The 21,998-nt window shown below is 42.2% G+C and overlaps 1 protein-coding gene across 9 annotated transcripts in view; it reads right to left on the bottom strand.

The window, feature by feature from the left end:
• Nucleotides 1-21,998, bottom strand: part of dip2a (DIP2 acetate--CoA ligase A) — an 86,784-nt gene continuing 64,786 nt past the window's right edge. For 4 of the 9 annotated variants that reach the window (XM_087830130.1, XM_087830133.1, XM_087830138.1 and 1 more), the window contains 33 exons: nucleotides 19,154-19,273; nucleotides 17,989-18,186; nucleotides 17,713-17,804; nucleotides 16,483-16,593; nucleotides 15,124-15,247; nucleotides 14,931-15,040; nucleotides 14,680-14,782; nucleotides 14,170-14,234; nucleotides 13,619-13,712; nucleotides 13,076-13,195; nucleotides 12,809-12,923; nucleotides 12,186-12,325; nucleotides 11,639-11,775; nucleotides 11,302-11,382; nucleotides 10,232-10,359; nucleotides 10,026-10,140; nucleotides 9,722-9,923; nucleotides 9,478-9,587; nucleotides 8,831-8,911; nucleotides 8,317-8,434; nucleotides 8,090-8,211; nucleotides 7,784-7,895; nucleotides 7,590-7,699; nucleotides 6,600-6,730; nucleotides 6,317-6,485; nucleotides 5,753-5,923; nucleotides 4,853-4,882; nucleotides 3,651-3,712; nucleotides 3,455-3,512; nucleotides 3,271-3,345; nucleotides 2,374-2,548; nucleotides 2,127-2,250; nucleotides 1-2,016 (listed from right to left, as the gene is read on the bottom strand). In XM_087830130.1, the coding sequence (XP_087686256.1) occupies nucleotides 1,764-2,016; nucleotides 2,127-2,250; nucleotides 2,374-2,548; nucleotides 3,271-3,345; nucleotides 3,455-3,512; nucleotides 3,651-3,712; nucleotides 4,853-4,882; nucleotides 5,753-5,923; nucleotides 6,317-6,485; nucleotides 6,600-6,730; nucleotides 7,590-7,699; nucleotides 7,784-7,895; nucleotides 8,090-8,211; nucleotides 8,317-8,434; nucleotides 8,831-8,911; nucleotides 9,478-9,587; nucleotides 9,722-9,923; nucleotides 10,026-10,140; nucleotides 10,232-10,359; nucleotides 11,302-11,382; nucleotides 11,639-11,775; nucleotides 12,186-12,325; nucleotides 12,809-12,923; nucleotides 13,076-13,195; nucleotides 13,619-13,712; nucleotides 14,170-14,234; nucleotides 14,680-14,782; nucleotides 14,931-15,040; nucleotides 15,124-15,247; nucleotides 16,483-16,593; nucleotides 17,713-17,804; nucleotides 17,989-18,186; nucleotides 19,154-19,273 (3,956 nt within the window). In that variant the 3' untranslated portion in view covers nucleotides 1-1,763. The remainder of the gene's footprint in view (nucleotides 2,017-2,126; nucleotides 2,251-2,373; nucleotides 2,549-3,270; nucleotides 3,346-3,454; nucleotides 3,513-3,650; nucleotides 3,713-4,852; nucleotides 4,883-5,752; nucleotides 5,924-6,316; nucleotides 6,486-6,599; nucleotides 6,731-7,589; nucleotides 7,700-7,783; nucleotides 7,896-8,089; nucleotides 8,212-8,316; nucleotides 8,435-8,830; nucleotides 8,912-9,477; nucleotides 9,588-9,721; nucleotides 9,924-10,025; nucleotides 10,141-10,231; nucleotides 10,360-11,301; nucleotides 11,383-11,638; nucleotides 11,776-12,185; nucleotides 12,326-12,808; nucleotides 12,924-13,075; nucleotides 13,196-13,618; nucleotides 13,713-14,169; nucleotides 14,235-14,679; nucleotides 14,783-14,930; nucleotides 15,041-15,123; nucleotides 15,248-16,482; nucleotides 16,594-17,712; nucleotides 17,805-17,988; nucleotides 18,187-19,153; nucleotides 19,274-21,998) is intronic. The other 5 variants (XM_087830131.1, XM_087830134.1, XM_087830132.1 and 2 more) reach the window with 3 other exon arrangements.

Here is a 21,998-nt window from a genome sequence, read left to right as displayed (position 1 = left end):
TTCAAGTTAAAAGAACTTTTTTTATTCATTATGAAATCATGTTATGAAAATAATGACAACTAACCATATATCAGACAAATGCATCTTTCAATATGTTAACAACGTTTTGCTGTAAAGGCTGTGACATCTCCGCCGTCACCAGAGCATAACTGTGTACTGTTTGTGCTTGGCGTGTACTTCACCTCATCCTGGAAGTGGCCATTCCTGCTGTTGTTTCATACCATAAAAATGTCTACAAGGCTTTTCACGTCTCCTTCCAGTGTTTCCACATGAAAATCCTTTGCAAATAACCTTCTGTTTGTAAGGGAGAAGTTCACATATATACCAGATTTAGTCTTTGTGTTCTGCTTCCTGTTGTCTAATCCTTCAATCAATAATTTACACAAAATCTGTACATACTTACAGCAGGCTGATGCCCGTTTCTGAAGGGTTGTGCACATAGAAAAAAGAAGCAAGAAAGTTGATGTGATACGATGGAAGATCAGGGTGTTATGAGCATATTAGACACTTGCCTTAATGACAAATGTAACCCAACAACTTTCAGTCGCTCAAAATGAGTCTGACATTCTGCAACAAAAGCCACACCCACTTCTTCCAGTCTTTTGCTATAAAACACACACTCGACACAGCTGACAGGGACGCACATTAAAATATTTATGGAATGAATGAGTGTGTGTTTGTAATGGCTAATGTTAGGATCAAGTATATTTACCTTAGCCAAAAAGATGCAAACCTTTGGGTACATAAGAGCGAAATTTGCTATTTCTAACCTCCATCTGCATATTTACCCCCCCTCCCCTCCATATCCAACAGCTGATAAACTCCAGCTGGGACTGGAACAGACGTCTGAAAAAAATACTTAAGGCTTTTATCGTTTAGCACATTATTCTTCGACTGATCGGCACTTACTGTATGCAGTCATTCATCTTTCACATCACTCATATTGCATTTTTGTTCACAAAAATCTGTTACACGTTTCAGAATTAGAAAACGATGAGACTGAGTTACCACAGCATTATGTGGAAGCTACTGGCACTACAAACTAAAGCACAAATGAGCGAAAAAAATAACACAAACTGCTCCTCCGTCTCCTCAGACGCCGCTGCTGTGTGCTTCTTTATTGTTGCGATAACTTGATCTGTACTGAGCTGCGGAATAAAAATCTGGGGTTCATTTCAGGGTGCAGCTGCTCCTACAGGCGTAGCGGCAAATCCTGTGAAAAGCATCGGACCAGTAATGGTGCAGGAGGCTGAACATGAAACGTGTCGGAGGTCGTTCGAGTCAGGATTTGGGTACTGGCACCAGTTCTTTTCTATGGCACAAGTGTTTGGCAAACACAGTTAACATTCAACATTTTTGAAATTGACAAAATAAATTATGTCAATGGCACACCGCTGTTTCATACCATAACCACCTGCTCTGCCGCTCTCAGGTGTCCTGGGTTTAGATGAGGTTTTGTCATACATACAAAACTCACTTCAATAACACAAGAATGCCCTTTAAAAAGTTATTTGCTGAGACCAGAAATTGAGAGAAACAGGCTTGAGGTTTGTGTCCAAGTTTTGCATCCATGTTTCTTTCACATTTTTCCTGCACGAGTAGAAAAAAAAATAAGCGGGCAGATCGCTTTTGCACAACCGAAGCCATCCAGAGATCGAGCCTGCAACTGCTACAAGCCCCTGTAGATGCTTGTCCTGCTGTCGCCTGTAGTGTCATAAAGCCACATAGGGTAGGTGGGGGTCAACCCTGCCACAATTAGCTCCTCACATGTTGTAAGCCACATATATGGGATCCAGCTGGTCAGCCAGGAATCCATCTCTGAGGTGCATGCGTTGTTTCTCCCCTCTGGAGTTGATGGGGATGACGCCGGGGTCTACCACCACCACCACCCCTACGATGAGGTAGTGCTCCTCCAGGACCACATTGGTGACCAGGGCCACCAGGTCGAGGGCCTCCTGCTCAGATCCCTCCAGTTCTACAACCACCACGAGCAGGTTGGTCCATGTGAACACCGCACTGGAGAGAGGAGGAGGAGGATGGTGGATGAAAGTAAATACAGAGAAGTCATGTAGAATTCATATTTCTTTGTTGACAACTAGCAACTAAAGGTGTTGTAGGTTTCTCACCATTCAGCTATGCTCTTGTGAGAACGGATAACAGAGGTCTCGATGTCAATTGGGTGATACCTCATCCCCCTCAGCTCCAGAGTCTCATCAAGAGAGCCCACCACATAGAGGGCGTCATGACGCTCTGAGAGACACAAACACCCACAGTCAGACTGTTCAGTTTACGTTTTGATACTAGAAAATACTTAAATTAGCTTTCCGTGGAAAGATTGCAGACTTTAAGTTAGACTAAGCATTGGTCACTCACCTCCGCTGGCATCGGTCAGCTCAGTGCGCCGCAGGAAGCCCAGGTAGCCGGTCCTTGCCCAGACTGTCTGAGTGTCCCCGAAGCTCAGCTTGGTGTTGAAGTGGTCAGCATGCAGCGCCTCCTCCCCATAAACTGTGTAGTATCCTGTGGCATTGTGGGGACTGCTCACCCAGATCTGATACACAGATTAGTTACAAGTGGTGACTGTTACATTCAGAAGCACACACTTTGCTCTTTCTTCTGGTCAAAGTTCTGAGGCGCTACAAACCCAATATGATGAGTCACAAGCTGCGTATTCCTCATGCTGATCCCATTAAAGGGTATCAAGTATAAAATCGGTGCCAAATCAACATACAGATCTATTTGTTGTGGTGACCTCTTGAAATAAGGGAGAAGCTGAAAGTACCCCCTGCAAACTTGTTCCAAAAAACCCAAAAGCCAAGTAAATTAATCACATTAACATTGAACTGCTGTTCAGCCTAAAAGGTCACTTTGTGTAGCTTTTACACAAATTTCAGCAAGATGTTTTAAAAAGCCGCATTGATATGTAAATAGACATTTGCTTCTACTGTGCTGAATGAATTCTGCTGCTAAAAATAAAAAAACAAAACACCTTAACTCTAAGATGTTTTTAGGTCATTGCAGAAAGCGACTGTATCCTGCTTTAAAGGGGACTGAATAATAAGTGGTTTTTCTTATTGTCTAGAGGTTGCCTTAGAGAGTGGCTGGACTGAGGGACTTCACCGAGGTCTAGTATAAGATAAATATGGATTATTTTAAACTGTGAATCATCCAAATCCAAATCTGGAGATGGAAACAAGCACAACAGGTTCCCTTTAAGCACACAGAAGAGTGACTGACTGACTGACAGCTCTGCTCTCTTAAAAACCAACTCACCTCTCCTAGATGGGAGTCTCCCAAGGGTCCTTTAGTCTCCGTGTTTGCAATGATGACTTTTACTCCAGGTAGGATCTACAGCAGCAGACAGCCAGGACTCAAATTAACAAAAAAAGCCCTGGAAGCAGCAGCGTTACACACTATGTTGCTGTGTTTCAGTTCTTAGTTTTAAATTAGTCCGTACCTTTCCAGACTCCATCAGTGGCAGGCTGTGCGGTGACCCTCTCTCAACCAGGCGAACCCTGAAAAGACAAAGTGAGCAACGTCATATTAACTGTTTTTGTAAATATGACACGTAAATAAAGGAAAGAATACTAATTAGTTCAAAGTCGGGTCATGTTTTAAATGTATAGGAATGCATACTGTCACAGTGTTCCCACCTATCGTGTCGTAGTGCTCTCATGTCCACATAAACTGTGGTGGGATCTGGTCCAGCTGTACCCTGGGGAAAAAAGAAAGAAACAAGCAGATCCAGATATGAGTCAATAACGTACGTGCTACAGCTGTGGCATTAACGCTGCATGTTGCTTAAGTGGAGTGGGGTTTGGAAGCTGATTATGAAACTACTGCTGACAAAGCAAGGGGCAGCCAGAAGCCAACCAGCCAGGCTGCCATAGTTAGGACTCTGGCAAAACCTGGGCCATGTAAACACAAATACCTCCATCACCTGCTCTGTGGGAAAACCTGGAACATTTATTTAAATTCTAAATAATAATGCTTATAAAAAATGACTCAACAAAGTCTAAACATCATTTGTTTTGATTAAAAATCAAAGTACTTCCGTGCAGCTGAATTCTAAGTGATTCATTTTTCAAGTGCTGATTACAGCTGTCAGATATAGATCCCTTTGTGTGGGATTTGTCATCATTACTGCTGTGAGACTGGTCACAGCAAATTATGTTTTCCATCACTCGCTTTGCCAGTCTACAGCCAGAGCACAAGCCAGCAATGAGTCGCTGCACCGAGGTCTGTGAGTCACAGCCAAACACAGAAAGCAGGATTCAGTTTACTAAGCAGAGCATGTCTACCTGAACGACCACCTGTGAGTAACATAAAGGTTCCTCAGAACATACATAAGTAATTCATTAGTCTATATACTGAAAACAAGATAAAAACAAAATATGGTAAATTTTAAATATGTTCAAAAAGCTGAGAAACATTTATATATCCTAAAAACTGAATAAAAAGACACACAAACAATTATGCCCTGTTAGTTTGTATAATATTGTGGATTGAAGTATGAAAGTATGACATAAACTCTACTGATTATACCCTAATTTACTGAGTCGCAGCAGAGTTCATGCAGCCAGCTCATTGTATAATGTGTGGATCATGTATATCTAAACCTGCTGTAGAGCAATGATCAGGAGCCAGCTGATAGAAGCAGGACTCGGCTGAAATAAATAGCGATACAGAAGCTGAAGCTCATCGGGAAGAGGAAAAAAACGAGCTAAGTGCTGAAAAAAATAGTGAACTGTGGCTAAGCATGACAAAACTTCATGCAAAATAAATGACAAACGTGAACACACGGAAACAGACAGACCAAGCAGCAGAGCAAACAGCCACTCTTATCACACAGTACCTGCTCAGCCAGTTTCCCTAACCTGTTGGGCTGACAGGACAGATAAATAAAGAGATATATGTGTATGTATTCAGATACGTGGACAACTCTCATACACACTCAGACACACACATAAATCATCAGGGACTGAAAAAAAAACAATAAAACTATAAAATAAAAGAACACGACCAAAAACTGACAAAAGCCAAAGTCAAAACATGACTTATTTCACTGTTTTTATTTACTGGAACTAAATGTAAGATGAACCATTGCACTTTCTAAACTCTTCCTCACATGCAGTGAGCTGGTAAATCAAGGTCTTGTATTTCACCCTCTAATTATCTAATAAAATAGTTTCATTTAATAAAAAGTTTTAAATGCCCCATTTTTTCCAGTTAAAATGTTTTGGCTTGTGTGCACAGAGCTGCACTGCAGGAAAAATAACGAGCTAGAAAAAATAACCAGCCAGTTAAATAAACGAGGAAATGAAATCCATCGGTTAGGGATAAAATAAACAAAGCTGTCTGCAGAGACACAAAACAACTGGACTGCGTAGCAGTTTTTTAATCAAATCTTAATTTGTGATGGATTTATTGGAATTCTAATCAACTTTTTCAGTTTCTTTACATCGATACATCAATAATTACATCGATAAACCCTTTGCATGCTCCTTGTTGTCTTTTATTCTACTCAGCTAATGCAAGCATCCACAAACTTTCCAAGTTCAACATCACTAACATTCAGGCTTTTATGAAGTGTTGTCAAACCGACACCGCAAAAGAATTTCATTAACATCTTTGCCATGAATCTTTGCCCACATTCATGGCCTGCTTTGGCTCTAAAACACTGACATTCATTCATTCTGGACTTTTCCCAGCCCTCCCCCTTTCGCTTCTAATGTTCCTTGACCAGTGGGCCTACCTGCAAACAGATCGCTACGTTCACCCTGCAGCCGAAGGTGGTGCTCACAGCTCTCGGTGAAAGCCCCAGGTCTTTGAAGATCTTCGAGAAGGACTGAGTGAGGGCTATGCGGGGCCTTTCCTCTGCTACCACCATGCAGGTACGCACACAGGACAGGTTCACATTTCTCAGCTGGATATGGGGGAAAAGAAGATCAGCTTCAGCAAAACCTACGAACTTGAGAGTGATAAAATTATTTTGGGCTTTGCGGAAAAAAGGAGAAAAATAGTTTCTGTGTTCTAATATTTATAATTATTTTTCTTAGGCAGACTATTAGGCACCTATTAGATCACAGACAGACCAGTCTTAAGTGCTGCAGACAGTAATCACAGGCAGACACGGAGCAGTGAAGTGCTTCACCATTCAGTACCCTCACTTTGTCTTGATAATTATGGTGCTGGTGCAACAGCACCGCAGGGAAAAGGACTATTTGAAGAGAATTACTTCAATTTTGTGCAAGAAAAACGCTGTGGTTTGTTGTTTCCCCTCAGTGACACTGTTCAACAGCTGAAGAGACCAACTGACCCGCAGTGCTTCTGTCTGTGAACCCAGTCCTTTGGTGCACATCTCCATGACTGAGTACGAGCAGAACGTGACGCGCACTTTGTACTGGCTGACGGCTGCAAGCCACAGAGATGCGTTGCTCTCCAACTCCAGCGGTGGAACCAGGATCGACTGATGGCCCGAGTACACGCTGAAACAAGAAGATGCAGGCAAGAGAGTGAACAGGAATCCACAGAAAGAAAAGATAATAATCTGTGTTCAGATTTTCAAATGTTACTGGCGGTCGTTTGTTGAGAGCCCCTACCTGCACAGGCACCAGAGACCAAAGCCCAGGCCGCAGTACGGGTCCAGACAGATGGCGATCTGCCGGGATGGGTAGAGCTCACACTGCAGCTTAATGGAGCGACACAAGGCACTGGTGGCAGCATGAGACATCTAGAAGAGACAATATGACATAAAAAAAGAAAAGAATGAAGCACAGAGCCTGGGATTCATTACCTCACAGCAGACTAAGAGCCTTTTAAGCCTTTACTGTTGTCCTATAAAATCAATCATAACTCCAGAATGTGCTGAAGTTCACCCAGTCAAACATGCCGTTTGTTAATCTTTTTAATTAGACTTGCAAATCTGTCAAATAGGACTTCATAGGGTTTTTTTTGTAGTTCATTTCATTTATAGGCAAGTATCTGAATCCAGTTTTTCCAAATTAAGTGTGAACAAGAGGTACAGCTAATGTTAAAATGTCCTGCGACCTGACACTGAATGCAAGCAAAGTGCTTAAAATCAAGGACTTCAAACCTTACTTTCTTTATATACCCTTCAAAAGATCAAATGTGCTTTTTATTGCCTCTTGAGTAGATTGCTGTTGTTAGTTACATGTCTGATAGGTACTAACATCCTGGAAAAAGGGATTTTAAAGGGGGAAATTAGTCTCCTGATATATATGTCTAAAGATAAGCATTTGCCACCTTTTCTGATAATGATACACTGGATATTTGTTTGCAACAGGATTAATTGCAAAATCTTATTCATGAGTGCCTTAATGGGCTAGCCTCAGATTATCCCCATCACTCTCACGTGGTGGTCGTCTCAGGTCATTTGCTTAGGTCACTGGACCAACAGCTCTTCGTAGTCCCAAGATCCCAACTAGAACTTCATAAGCGTTCTCAGTTCCAGCTCTGAAACCTTTGAACATCCTACCCCTCCATTTCAGGGTGTGCATTAACAGGAACAAAAAGAGGCAATATGATGGCAACATGTGAATCTACTGAACCCGACAGTTCGTTCAACATACTTTGACCCCTGCCAGGATGCCTGTCGTGGACACACTGAAGTCTAGGTAAGCCAACATCTCTGGGGTTGGGGGCTTGTACATCTGGGGGCTCTTCTTCCTGGGGAGATCATCTGTTGGACGAAGAACGAGCGAATTAGGAGAACGTTCACTGCAGAAATTGATGTTAAGCATTTGAGTGTGTGTACATAAATTACCAGTGTCCAGCACGGTGGGCCAGCTCTTGATGTCCACAGCAGCAGCAGCTTCTTTGGATTTCAGCAGCTTCGTTATTGCTTGGGTTGTCAGGATGCACACTGACTTGCTGACCTTTACCACAGATAGTAGAATCTAACTACATATGTTGTGTTGCTGTTCACACTGTTTTCTATTAGACAGTAAGGCGTTGCTAACAGAGCACAAATACATCTGAAGATCACTGACTTTAATGTATTTTTTAATGCATACAATCCACGCTGACTGCCATAAGCACTTGATGTGTCCCCAAACAGCCTCTGTGTTACCTCGACGATCATTTTGACGGTGGGCAGAGTGGTGGCCAGGTTCTGTGGATGTGGCGGTCTGACGGTGACCGGCACACAGCCAGCGTACAGGCAGCCGTAGAAAGTGGCAATCAGGTCAATTCCTGCACATAATGTTTGTTTATATATATTTTTTCTCTTAAAACCAATGGAGTGAGGATGTTTTAAAAGGTCAAGAAGCACAGGGCAGCGGATGTTTTTTTTTTTACCTGGCGGATAGACGAGTGCTACGTGGTCTCCAGTGTTCAGGCGTCCCATCAGAGCTGCTGCCACTCGCTCTGCTCGCTTGTGCAGCTGCAGACAGGAAGCTGAGCTGGACACTGTGCCCTGACGAGAAAGCACAAGAGTAACATTTATCTGCATCGTTCTCTTTATTTAATTCACCATCATCAAGATTTATCAGTCCACAAATGTCTAACAAGCTAACGTTCACCGTTGCATTACAACTTTTTTCTTTCCTCTTATGAAAACTTGAGTTGTAGGAGTTTTGCATCACTTTAATGAAGTATCTTTACTCATGACTCACTTAATTAAACTGAATCAGGGTAACAGGTAGACCTGAGACAACAATCTTTTTTTGTAAAAAGGTTTTAAACTGAATTTCAAGGAAATTTACTGTAATAACACATCAGTGTTGCTACCTTCAAAACCACCTTCTATTTAGAGATCTTTCTATCGATCGTATTTGATCTTTCTTAAGTCAAACCCCAGTATAGACAATACCTTAGCATTGAGAACCAGAAACAGAGGATGATCTGGCGTGGCCTGAGCTCTCCACTGTAGCACATCCTGAATGTAGAGGAACTAAAGGAAGAAAACACAAGATTAACTACAAAGATATCAAAGTGTCACACAGAAATATCTTGTCTCACTTAATAAATGGTGTTAAATATTGTTGCACAATGGGACAAGGCTGTTTTTGCACATGAATAAGAAACATGTAAGGGGTAGAGCACATGTGCAGATGATGATCAAAAGGCAAAAAGGTGTAATGCATGATGGGAAAACAATCTGAGTTATGTGATGCCTGTGTTTTTTGGAGAAGGGAAGGCCACCTCTCAGTTGCATGTACTTCACTGTACAAACATAGTGTTGAAAACATCGAGAAAAATAAGTCTTGGACCAGAAAAATAAGGCCCACTTAAGATGTAATTCAGAACAAGTTTCGGCAGGCAAATGGCCAAGTTCCTTATATCATACGCGCCGTCTTTGTAACATCCGTGCTGTTCGATTTCCTGACTGAGGTTGTCCAACCAACTGAAGAGCACATAAATCTAAACTCAGATTTCTCCCTCAGGTATGGATCCTTACCTGTGTCTGCAGTGTGTGAGCAGAGGTGTGGCATGGATGAAATGAGGATGACTATCTACCTTACGTGCCTGGTCATTGTCCTCCAGCTGTCCCAAGTCTCTCCCGCAGGCTTGTGCTATCCTCTTGCCTGCCACCAAGTTGCCCACTATCATAGAAGCAGGACCGACCTCTGTCCAGCACAACCAAAGCATCATCATCATACATCTCAGTGAAGTTAGCACCAAAAATCATTTTAAGGCAAACATACTGGATTAATTATTGTTGTGTTTTTGATCTCAGAGTCTAAGGTGTCTTGTGGTCTACCTGGCTGTTTCTGTCTCGGCTTGGGCAGGTTAGTGACGCATGTGTGAGGGCACATAAGGACATTGCAGGGGTGTAAAGCACCCTCCAGGAAGCGCTGCTTGGTCTCAGATATATGGATGCCGCCGAGGGGAGCCTTAGGAAGCGTGTTAGCAGGTACCAGAGCCAGGCAGTACACCCCAACCTGATGGATGCTGTCTATGGCCTGAAAACACAGTTTTTTTTGGTAAAGTTTGAGATTCATTTATTATTTTATAAACATGTAAATTCAAAAATAAACCAAATCAAAACAAAAAATATTGAGGACCTGGAGGACACGGCTCATCCACTGGAAGCTGTCTTCCTCTGAGGCGTCTGGCCTCTGCTCTGCCACTACGACGATCCTCTCGTCGTGCAGTACAGACACAGAAAACACTGCGATCCTGGGGAGCAAAGCAACACCGTCACAAACTGGCTGTCCTGCTCAACAAGAAGTGCAAACTTCCATATTTTCCATGCCGCTTCCTCCTTTACCTTCCCCTGTACACAAACTTCATGGGCTCCACGGCCAGCGCTGTGGCAACTACGTCATCAGCGTTATGTCTCCGCCCACTGACGACCATCAGTCCATCCATCTTTCCCACAACAAACACAAGGCTGTCCTGGATAGAGTCACAAAAGTTCATGTGGTGATCCGCACAACACATGAGCTCCTGGTGCAAAGAAATCTGAATGCCTCAAAAGGTTTACAGACGTCTTATAAACTATCATCAAACTCTTCATCCAGGAGCTCTCATGTCCTCAAAGGGAAAACAATTATGCTTTAAACTCGGAAATTAAAAAAAACATCACCATTTGTCAAGTGATAATTACACTGGTATGATCATCTCCACGATTTTAACAAATTAAATAAACTCAGGTCAGCTCCATCTTTCACTGGTTTGAAAGTCTATAAACACAAAAGCAATCCTTCAAAATAAAGAGACTTCCGTTTCTTTCTTTCTTCTGCCTTCTGCTGAATAATCCAATTCAGAAACCGGGAGTTTAGTGAAATATCCTAAAAGAAAAATTAATCTTTTAGACTAAAATCAAATGCCATAGCCTCAGAGACTGTTTTCTTCAATTCTGTGAGCACATTAAATTAAAATACGAACAAATACCTGCAACAATTACAGAGATGAGTGGTCTTTGCGCATTGACTGGATGGACCCTTTAACTGGGCAATCTAATGTTGCAAGTAGTTAGTTTAGTTAGTAAAACATTTGCATATTTGTTACTAAACTCACTGTTGACTAACAACCACTAACACAAACCACTGAGAGTCTTCCTGAGTAATTTAGAAAATCACAAACCAGAGTAGAGGCAACAAGATGGTAAAACTGACAATATCACATGTGGCACTTCATGCTGATTATTTCTGACAGATATTAATATCTGTTCTATTAGGCAGAAAAACCCATTATCATTATTTTTATTTTTTGCTGCCAGAACTGTCACAGTAGTACTATGAGATCTGAAAGGACAGTTAAAATGTACCTGTGTAAAGCTGTAAGACTGACATTAAATCAAAGGAAGGTTAAAAGGAAATCTAAAGAGGAACTTACTGGCCCTACAAAGCCCAGCAGTGAGGTTCTAGTGAAAGGTCGGCCACTGATCGGGATCCCAGACGGTGTTACAGGGACAGTCTGCAAGAAGATACAACACTATTAAAACCAAATATCAAAACAAACAGATACTGCCTTCAATTAATAGAAGTCCAATCAGGTGATGACTTTGGAAATCATAGCGCCATCATTTAATTTTAGTGCTATCAATTAAGAAGATTTTTAGAAATGTGGTGCTATTACACTGCACATATGAAGTGACACTCATGAATAATAAGAGAAAAGCGCTGAATCCTTTGTCACACCTGACCACTTACAGAAATAACGAAACACCAACCTCAAAGATGTTCTTGGTCATGCCTGGGAGGCCGTAGTAAGCGACACCGGTGCTGCCTGAGCTCACGCAGATCTCTCCGACCTCGTCTGTCTGACAGAGATAAGGTATCCCCTCGGCTCGCACCACACAGACCAGGGCTGGAAATGCAAAATGGACACAGAAGGATGGGCACAAGGAGGAATGAGTCATAAGGTCGATATTTAAATCGATTCAAAGATCCCGGTTTGCATTAAGCTTTTCAACAACTTCTATGAAACACTTCAAAAAGTTCAAACAGTAAAATTTGGTAATTGGTGAATTTGGTAAATAATTTCATTTAAGTTGGATGTGGGGATTTATTGGTGATGCGGTTAAAATGTTGTTTTAAAAGAGGCTTTTAAGGTGAATATTTTGCTACAAACACTTTTATATGGTTAGATATTTCAGTGTCAGCATGCACACATTTTTTTTAATTCTTGAAAAGCTCCTTTTTCTCAACCTTCTTCAGAATCAGTATTTTAGTCATTAACATCAGTAAAATGTTAATAATGTGCATGGTATACTGTACCTCCAGGCATGACCTGTCCCACATCCTGCACTGTAAGAACAGAGAGTTTCTCCTCAGTGTCCACACGGATCACCCCGTGACTCAGCCCACCCATGGACAGCACCGCCTTCCCGGGAGGAGGAACCCCCATTTCTGGAGGTCTGCAGGACACACAGTCATGCTATTACTTAAGCCATGCTATCACTTAAATTCTTCCTTTTCTGCTTACGGCAGTCAGACTGAGCCATCTACTGGTGTAGTACAGTGACAGCAGTACTAACACTTAAAAAGAAGATATGAACTGGTCCTGGAGAAATTTAATGACTCTGTGGCTCCATTACATTTCTTAACTCTTGCATATATTTAAATTTGCATTTCTCTCACTAAAAATAGTGCCAGCTTTTCTACTTGAAGCATTTTCTTGCCTCCCAATCCGTCTGGCATCGTAATCCTCCTCCAAAACAGAGCTTCACATTCAGCAGAAAGCTGTGAGACTCTACAGTCTGCGCTGTGATCAACAGAACAAATCTCCCTTCCTCCCTGCAGGAACCAGCTGATGTTGCAAGCATGGTGTGACATAACAGCAGCACAGAAAGGCAAAGAGGCTGCTTTTGTTCTCGTCAGGTGCAGTAATGGAAGCGCACCTGCGGATGGCGACAGTCATTGCTTCTGAAGAGCTGGCACATGGACAGATCACCTCAGGTCGCAGCCCACGTGACTGAAACACGTTGAGGAAGGCATCGCAGGAGGATATCGACCCTGGGGTAACACACACACACACACGCGCGCACACACACACACACACACACACACACACAGAGCACCAGGCAGACAAACAAAGCAAATCAATAATAATTTCTTGGGACTCCAGGGTGTTGTTTTATTAAATGAGCCTCTGCAGATGGACTCACATGGGTTAGCTCCGTCAGCAACGATAAGCATTCGCAGTGAGCTCAGGCTGATGTCTCTCTGGTCTCTCTGGGCCAGCAGAGACCAGTGCATGTCCCTCGACTTCACCACTGCTACCCGAGCTGCACGGGGGACACAAAGACAAAAACAATGACCGACACAATCATGACCTCTGTGGTCCAGTTTGACAAGATCATAAAACCAGACAACAAGGAGCAACGCAAGCTGAGTCAGTCGCCAACAGATGATTGGGCAGAGCTGTGGATCGGTTTTATTCAGGGCACACAACCCCAGAAATCAATAGGTCCAACAAATTATCTCTTTAATCCATCCACTCGTGTCAAACGTGGACTGAGAATCAAAACAGTAACAAGCAGGAATAAAATCTGGTCTTCTTAACAATAAAACAATAAAAAACCTGAAGTGTATCTTCACTAAGGTAGCTTCTTGTGAAAAGTGTGCTCTGTCCTCGTTTTCCGAATTAAACAGCAACAAAAAAAGATCTAAATTCCTTACTAACCCTAAATAGATGGACCGACCCTTACCTTTATATGTGTGAACCTTCATTATCCAAGACAGAGGGTTGACTTTCATCAGGGAGTAGGGAATGCTGATCACATGCATCCGATTCATGACGCTCTGCCAGGAGAGCAGTAAGCATTGAGATGAGCTCCAATATATGCCAGAAATGCATCACAACTAAATGAGGTCACTGTAAACACACTGCAGGTTATGATTTTATCTGCCAAGAGTACAAAAATAAGCCTGTTTATACACGTAACAACAAATCACGTATGACCTAAGGCACCGGGAATTCTCAGGCATGTTTGAAAGCAGTCAATCAAAGCTGGGATGTCTGTGTCAGTGAAGCAGCTTTATTTTTCACAGGTTTGAAACTCCTCAGTGGTTAGATAAGATGCCTTTTCCCCCCATCAGGACTTCATTAGTTTGAATGCATTTACATACTGATAAAGGCCTCAGTGGGAAGCCGGTTAGATAAGTTTCAGTTTTTATCTGCAAACTGAGCTCAGATCTCCTCCATTTCTCATTACATAACCTCCCCATTAGCTCTACTAGAGGTCTGGAGACTACTTACAGTGAGAACACCGTGCCATAATCCTGCTTCTCTCTTGAAGTCCAGGACGTTGGTTATCGTCTCACCTACAAATAAAAAAAAGAGAATTTTTCAAGGTTAGGAGCACAACACAGTTACACAAGTTTCTGTAAAGAAGAGTAAATTCTGACTGTAGCAGCAGTGGTTTGAGTAAGCCAAATTAAGTTACAGAAACAGATCTGGAGAGTCTCTGGGGGTTGCTGGTGCTGTTTGCAGTTACTCAGAACAAAAGTAGGACACTAGAAGAAAGGAGCTACTTTATGTTCTCTTTCTTTTTAAGCAGACCTGACCCAGGTATGATGGAAGGAACGCAACCAACTGAGCAGCTGCATTTATCAAATGAGACTGTATCTACACCTAAAAGTGTCTCAGAGCATTTCTCCTGCCAGCACCAACTGAACTTTCTCCATGTCGGAAGAAGTGATAAATGATGGAGGGAAAAATTGCAGAAACAAAGTATGACCAAAAAAGTAAATTAAGATTCCTCCTCACCTTCAGTGTAGCCACAGGCCTGCGTGAGGGCATGACAGTGAGCCAGCATGGCTGAATGGGACACTGTGATTCCCATGGTGCTTCCTTCTTTGCTGGTTTTATACTAGATGTAAGAAGCATAAAAGGAAAAAAACTGTTTCATTAGAAAAAAAGGATCTGGTAAAAACAAAAACTGACTAATAAGTTGAATAAGTAAAAAACAACTCCAGTAAAAACCATCGCGTCACATCCTTTGATTAAACCCCACTTACTTCTATGTAGGCAATGTCGTTACTGGCTTCCCGTATTGGAGGGTGCCAGTCTTTTGGAGGCTTCACAACATGTTTTCCATCTGTCACAAACCACAGCAACCGCGGCCAACCTGCAGAGACAGAGACATGAAGTCATCTCAAACCAAATGAAACTATGCAAACACAGTCACAATGAAAACAAAACAGGCTGTACCTTTGAAAGTGGCGACCTCCCCCGTTTGTGCTTTGGGCAGGCCTTTCTGACAGGCATCAGTGGTCAGTGCCAACGTGACGCCGCAGCTGCCCAACAGAAAGCCGATCTGTTGACTTCCCGCATCCTGGGGGAGCAAAGAGAGTATCTGTCACAACGATCAACTACTAAAAACAGAAAAACTCTAAATAACTTTGAGAAAGGATGCGCCGAGGGAATGTGGGAATTGCTAATGGAGTGAAAACAAGGGCAATGACAAGAAGAAGAAGAAAACAAAGAAGAAGAAGAAACCTCAGAGCATCACAGCAGCATCAAAGCAGCAGCAGGTGAGCAAGCGGAGTGACGGCCAGTCACTATTAAAAACTCTACTGCTGTGCATCAAAGCCAGACTGTAGCAGGAATGAAACCCGAGATCTGACACACGCTCGCTCCTATTTGATTGGCTGTGCAAATTAGCTTATAGCTAAACTCGTGCTGTGCAAAGTGCGCTGCTCAGAAAAGCAAAAAAAAAGGTGGGAGACACAAGATGGGTGGGGAGAGGCGGAAAGAAAGAAGAGGAGGGTAATAGGAATAAAGAGAGGGACACAACGAGAGGATGAGGAATGATAGGAGCTGACAGAGTGAGCAAATGAGCATCTGACTCCTGAGAACAGTTGGCCTGTGATCTAATATTTTGACTAGAATAACACATCATTTCACCTCACTCAAATCTCATTAATTACAGCACAGCCTCTGCCAACAGCATGCTTATAAAGGGCAATCATGAACAGGCATTAATATTCAGGCTGTGCAACTAATATGGATGGTTTGAGCTGATGGATGCTCTGGGAACCGCAAAACACCATAAGCTAATACTCCGCATTTAAACATTTAAGACATAGGTGTCAAACTCTGGCCCGTGGGCCAAATTTGGCCCGCAGCCTAATTACATTTGGCCCGCGAAGCCATACCAAATTACTGGTATTATACAGCTAATATATATATTGTTTAGTATTAAGCTTTGCTTGTTCCATATTCAGTTTTTCAGCAAAACCTGTTTGAGTCCATAAGAAAAGATTCATTCTCATATCTGGAGGAAGATTTTGTTTTTCAATAAATATTAATGTTAGCCCGCGACTTTGTTCCAGTTTTGAATTTTGGCCCACTGTGTATTTGAGTTTGACACCCCTGATTTAAGAGATCAGATTTACAAAGATGTGATTTAGCATAAGGAACGTCAAAGAGAGTGAAGATTAGCACTGAATCAAAAACTGCATCTGACTTAAGTACGTCTCTCATGTAAACACTTTGAGGTCAGATGTCCAGTAGGGGTCAGTAAAACGTTAAAATTCACACATTCCCAGGAGACCCTCATTGCTTTACCTTTCTGGTTAGCGGCACTTCAATAGGTACAGGTACGAGCTCCGCCAGGAGACAGCCGTAGAAGGCCACCATGAACATCACCGGATCATTGTTGGGGAAAACAAGTGCAACCTGCAGGTGTGTTCGAGACATGGTTACAATACACCAACATTATCTTTCATATTTTTCTGTTTTAATGCTACACAACAGTATTGTGGACTGACGGTGACACTAAACATGTCATACAAATAATAAAGCGCTTGCTTTTTGCAAGGCTTTAAAGTTTAAGAAATCATTGCTTTCTACCAGAGAGTTAGTTGACAACTCCAGCTTCACAACAATAATATTTATATTTTCAATAAATCCTTGGTTCTAGTCAACAGTCAGTTACTCTATCTTGGCTTGGGTCTGTTTTCTGTTCGCTGTAGCCCCCATTAAACGTGAAACTGCTGTTTTTGCATCAGACAAAAATCACACATGCACCATCTCGCACCAAAACAAACAGGCATCTCAGCCAGCCTCCCCCATCTTTTTAGATTATTTTAGACCAGAAAAAAAGTCCAGCCACAATGATTAACCCAAGCAAGTCAACTAGACCCAAGCCGAGCCGTTTTTGCAGCTTTCCTCCGCTCAGGGTGAAACTGAAAGCAGAGGAGCAGAGGAGAGCCGCAAAACAACTCTAGAGACCCTGAAAATGAGATGAAATTAAATGTCTACACATAAATTCGGTTTTTAAACTTTACAGTTATGGGTCAGTGGAACGAACTGTGTCAGACTGGACTCGCTCATTTCAATTTTACGTTCCCAGTCAAAGATTTCAAGGTAATAATGCAGATACAGACTTGGGTTAACACACACATGTGAGGAATGGGACTTTCCTCTCTGCTAAGAAGTAAGGAAGCACTCCATTAATTATTTCATAGGAAAAAAAGTAGTTTTCTGCTATATTAATGTTCCAAATTCAAATAGAATATTAAAGCTTTTAAGTGGATCTAAAACAACAAAAGTAAACGCAAATCAGAGAGCTGGTCACTTTTTCATCTAGCAGGAAAAGGCAGTAACTATATTTCCCAAAAGGTTCCTATGTAGGAATACTTTCAGCCCCCTGTTTTGTTTTGTTTTATTTTATTTTCTCACGTCATTGAATTTATTTGGTGATTATTTCCATGCTGAATATTTGTAATAGTGAAATGCCAAAAAATGTAACACATTCAATCGCCACCGAACACACTGTAATATATCATGACTTACTCTGTCTCCAGGCATGAGCAGAGGCTCATTTCTGCTGCTCAGCTTATTAAGAAGCGTATACGCCAGTTTCTGACTGCGGGTCCACAGTTTACCTGCAGAGGTTAACACACATTGGCAACGAGTGCCTTTGATTTAACTAATCTAACCTGCAAAACAACATTTTAAAAGCAGAATACATTATGTCTGTTTTTGAAAGACACAGTGGATGAAAAGAGGTGCTATTCTTTTCCATCTGAATTGTCATTTCTGGGCCGACATCCACAGGCTAACACCTACCATAGGTGAGTGTGTAGACGGGCTTGCCAGCATTGTCGAGTGCTGTCAGGCAGGGGCTCTTGGGCTGAGTGGTTCCCCACCTTTGTAGGGCTGCTGGCAAGGAGGGAGGCCAGTTGGTCACCACCCCGAGAGGCTCCCCTTCCAGGGGACACATCTGCTGGCCTTCTGGCTTTGGCTGGTTGGGATCTGGCTGCTGGACTGAAAACATGAAGAAAATGAATTGGACATCTTTAAGACTTTGATTCGAATTGAACGTAATATAAGCTCCTGAGCTGCTTGATAAAGAAGACCGGCTAGTCTGCAAAGAAATGGTAAATATGTAAATTAAACAACACTTGTAAGGAGGACAGGGGAGGAAAAAAAGAGTGTGAGAAAAAAAAAGACAATGAGGAAGGTGTGATGGAAAAGGAAAAGCTGGAGGATACAGAGTGAGCTGTGTTCTGTCCTCATGAGTCTAAGCTGCCTATTATTCCTACTTGTGAGAAACTCGAAGCTGCTGCTTACTGGAAATCAGTCTCGCCTCGCTCCTTCTTTAAGTACTCTATTGACTTCTGGATTTGACTTCCATCTCTTCATCTCTATTCTTACCTTCAGACTCTCTGAGCAGTAGAGTTCAGACCTGTTTAAAGAAGCAGGTAAGCCACATCTCTGCCAAATATAACATCTTTATCAGTGTTTGGATCCTACCTTTTTCTGCTCACACTGAAGCTTGCCATACCACAAGGAGAAGCTTTACAGTTACCTGCTGATGCACTGCTATTCCTGCTGCATTTTCATTCACTCAGTGTTTATTCAGAGTGGCAGAGTACCACCCAGACCCACCGATGGGTTTGGTTGGAATGGAGGAAATGGTTAGGAAGGGCTGGTCCAGTCCGTGTGCCCTTCCCTGAAAAATTCCCTTTCAACACCTGGTGGTCTTCAGGGCCAAAATAACCACCACTGAGCGAAAACCGTGCCTTGGTTGTTTACTTGTGGGACCTGGCAAGGTCACAGTCACATTCTTATCTCAGCCACAACAAGAATTAGACAGATCACTATTATTAGAGCTGGAAAACCAACGCGATGTGAGCATCACATTCGAAAGAGTAGGAGTGTGAAAGAGTTTCTCTTCACGAAGATTTATTGATTCAGCAGAATCGCTGTAATTACATTCAGGTGGGCTTACCATCCAAAAGCTCCTCAAAGTCGTCAACAAAGAACTCGCGCAACGGTGGACGCTTTGGTCTCTTCAGTGTATTGAGCAGCTGCTGGATTTTGTTGGAGACGCGACTGTTGACTGGAACACCTATAAAATGAGTTTTATGGAGATGAAAAGACAAAAAAAGGTTGGGAAGACATAAAGATGACAAGAAAAAAAAACATGTAGAGAAATACAGACGGGAAAAAGTGGAGATAATTGTGATGGTGGGACGTGGGCATGTGCAGACAGATTGATTGAGAGATTGATGGAGGACGAGGGTGGATAAGGGAGGGACAGATAAGGAAAGAAAAGGAGACAGGGTCAGTGTGTTTTTCTAATGAGGCACAGAGGACAACCAGCTGTCAGTCACACTGTGGCAAGACAACAAAGCAGTGGAGCACGAGGTCCTGCGCTGTACAGTCACCTTAAAGACATAGTGTTTTAGTAGGAAGTCTCGGGAATCACTGCGAGACCTCAAAGGCTAAGAAAAAAGGAAATCAGGAAACAAGGAGCCGCCTCGCCTGCTGCCTAGCAACAAAGATATACTCGCTGCAGAAAATGATTCATGAGGTGTCTCAAAAGGTGCCTGTTTCATGCTATAAAATATGGACAGTGAGAGGCTAAAATCACCTAACCTCGACTTAAATCAGAACACAGATAAATGGTCTGACATGCATGTTACACTTTAAAATTAACCCTTAAATCGTTTTTTTATATAAAAACGGAGTCAGATCATAAAAGGAGAGCAAACAAGACAAACTCCGAATGAAACTTGCGTTGTGCCGTTAGACTTCAGTCTATAAACATCATCAGACATTATTTTTACCCGATAAATATACAGTTAGCTTTAAAAGGGGGTTGGCTGTGTTCGACAACCCAGACAGCCACGGGAGCTAAAGGCCACAGCTGCACACAGCTTGCCTGATTTATCTTACTATAATAAGCCTAGCTCAGACAGACTCTGCCTCCTCATGCAGGGACAGATGTACCAGGGATTGACCATGCGGGGGTCAGTGCAGCACCTGATGGACCAATTAGACAGCAGCCCCTAATATCCTGGCTCTGAACTCCCCCACCCACCTCATCATGAGGCTTGATCGTTCATATCTGGACCAACCAGGACCCGTCTGATGATGACGATAATTAATGTGTTCATGATCTTATAATGAATGCATTTACAGCCATAAATTGCTGTAGTAATCTCTGGCTCTTCCTTAATGTGGGACAAAATGTTACACCACGTCTTTACAGTAAACAATAACAGAGTTATAGGATCGGGCTAGTATTAGTCCATATTTTTCCTATTGTTAACAAATCCCAGCCAAAAATTGTCTCTGGGGCCCAGTCTTGCTGAGCAATTTAAACATAAAAATGCGTCATAAAAACACAGTCCTGTTTTTTTTAAAACATTAAATTTCCTGTGTCAGCTGGGCACTGCAGCTTTTAGGATTTTCTATTCAAACATTTATATTTGCAAAGGTGTGTTTATAGTGACTATCTCCAGCCATGGATTTAGGCAGGATGGTGTACAGTATGTGAAACTGGCTCAGAAAAACCCACAGTGACTCATAATGAGGGAACATGTTACCCACTGCAACAGCATGGTTCACTTGATGCATTTGTCATTGTTTCTGGATGACAACGGAGGTCGGCGGGATAAAAATAAGCCTTATCAGGCTACGGATACAATAAACACCTGTTCATAATAATAACTTGTTGTTGCTTTTGCTCTTTTGATAGGATAAAGCGATGTGGAAAAGAAAGTTTGCATAGGACTCTGTGCATTGCTGTGAAAACTAAGTATGGAGCATGACTCATCAGCTTGTAGAACCACATTTAGCAGCAATAACTTGAAGTAATAATTTTCTGTATGACTTTATCAGTCTCTCACATCATTTTGAAGGTATTTTTGGCTCTTCTTTATAACATTTCTTTAATTTCATTGAGGTTTGCCTCAATTCATTTATGTGCAGCTCTCTTAGGTCTCGCTACATCATTTCAGCCAGCTTGAGGACTTTGACTGGGTCATTGCAACACCTTGAGTATGTTCTTGTCTCTGATTCAGCCATTCTGTTTTCTGCTGTGGTTGGTATCACAGTCCTGTTGTATAACCTAATTTCAGCAAAGCTTTATCGGTCATATATGACCTTGATGTACAGACGAGTTCATGGCTAACTTAATGACTGCAACGTCCCCGGGTTCATTAGCCCAGATCATTGACAGATGGTCTGAGGTGTTTGTGTTGGGATGCTGTATAACACTTCCTAGACTGATGGGCAGCAAGAGCTGTTTCTTTAAGATCACTGCTTCTTGTCTTTGTTCATTGTCACCATGTTAACAAACCTGAATGCCCCAGACCAGCAAACTGCCAAAACTTGTGCTTTTATAGAGTTATTAGATTAACTGCTACCTACCCTTTTAATTCCTATGGCAGTTGCAATGGTTTACTTTTCACAGTACTGCACAAAATTCTGTAAGAAATTTATTTTTTAAATGATTGTAAGCTGAAAACAGCGCGAAAATACTGAATTTGTATCGGCAAAATTTGTGCAAAAACACCAACACACACAGTGTCGGTATCCAAGTACAGATGGAGCCAAAGCTACTGTGTGACTTGTTTTGTCTTTACACACATCTATGTGTCAAAAAAAATTCCAGCAGTCCTAGACAGCTGCCATCAAAGAAGTCACTGCATGGCTGCGGGCTAGCCGTCAAAGACTGAAGTGAGAAACAGACTGACAGTTGTTTTCAGTTTGAGATAAGAAAACAGTATGTCAACATAGTAATTAGTCGCAAGGCCAAACGAAGAGTTACACCTCTGCTTAAACGC

The sequence above is a fragment of the Neolamprologus brichardi genome, chromosome 16, assembly GCF_056152115.1.
Source record: "Neolamprologus brichardi isolate AB-2024 chromosome 16, ASM5615211v1, whole genome shotgun sequence".
In the NCBI taxonomy this organism is placed as follows: domain Eukaryota; kingdom Metazoa; phylum Chordata; class Actinopteri; order Cichliformes; family Cichlidae; genus Neolamprologus; species Neolamprologus brichardi.
This window is presented reverse-complemented; position numbering and strand designations above follow the sequence as displayed.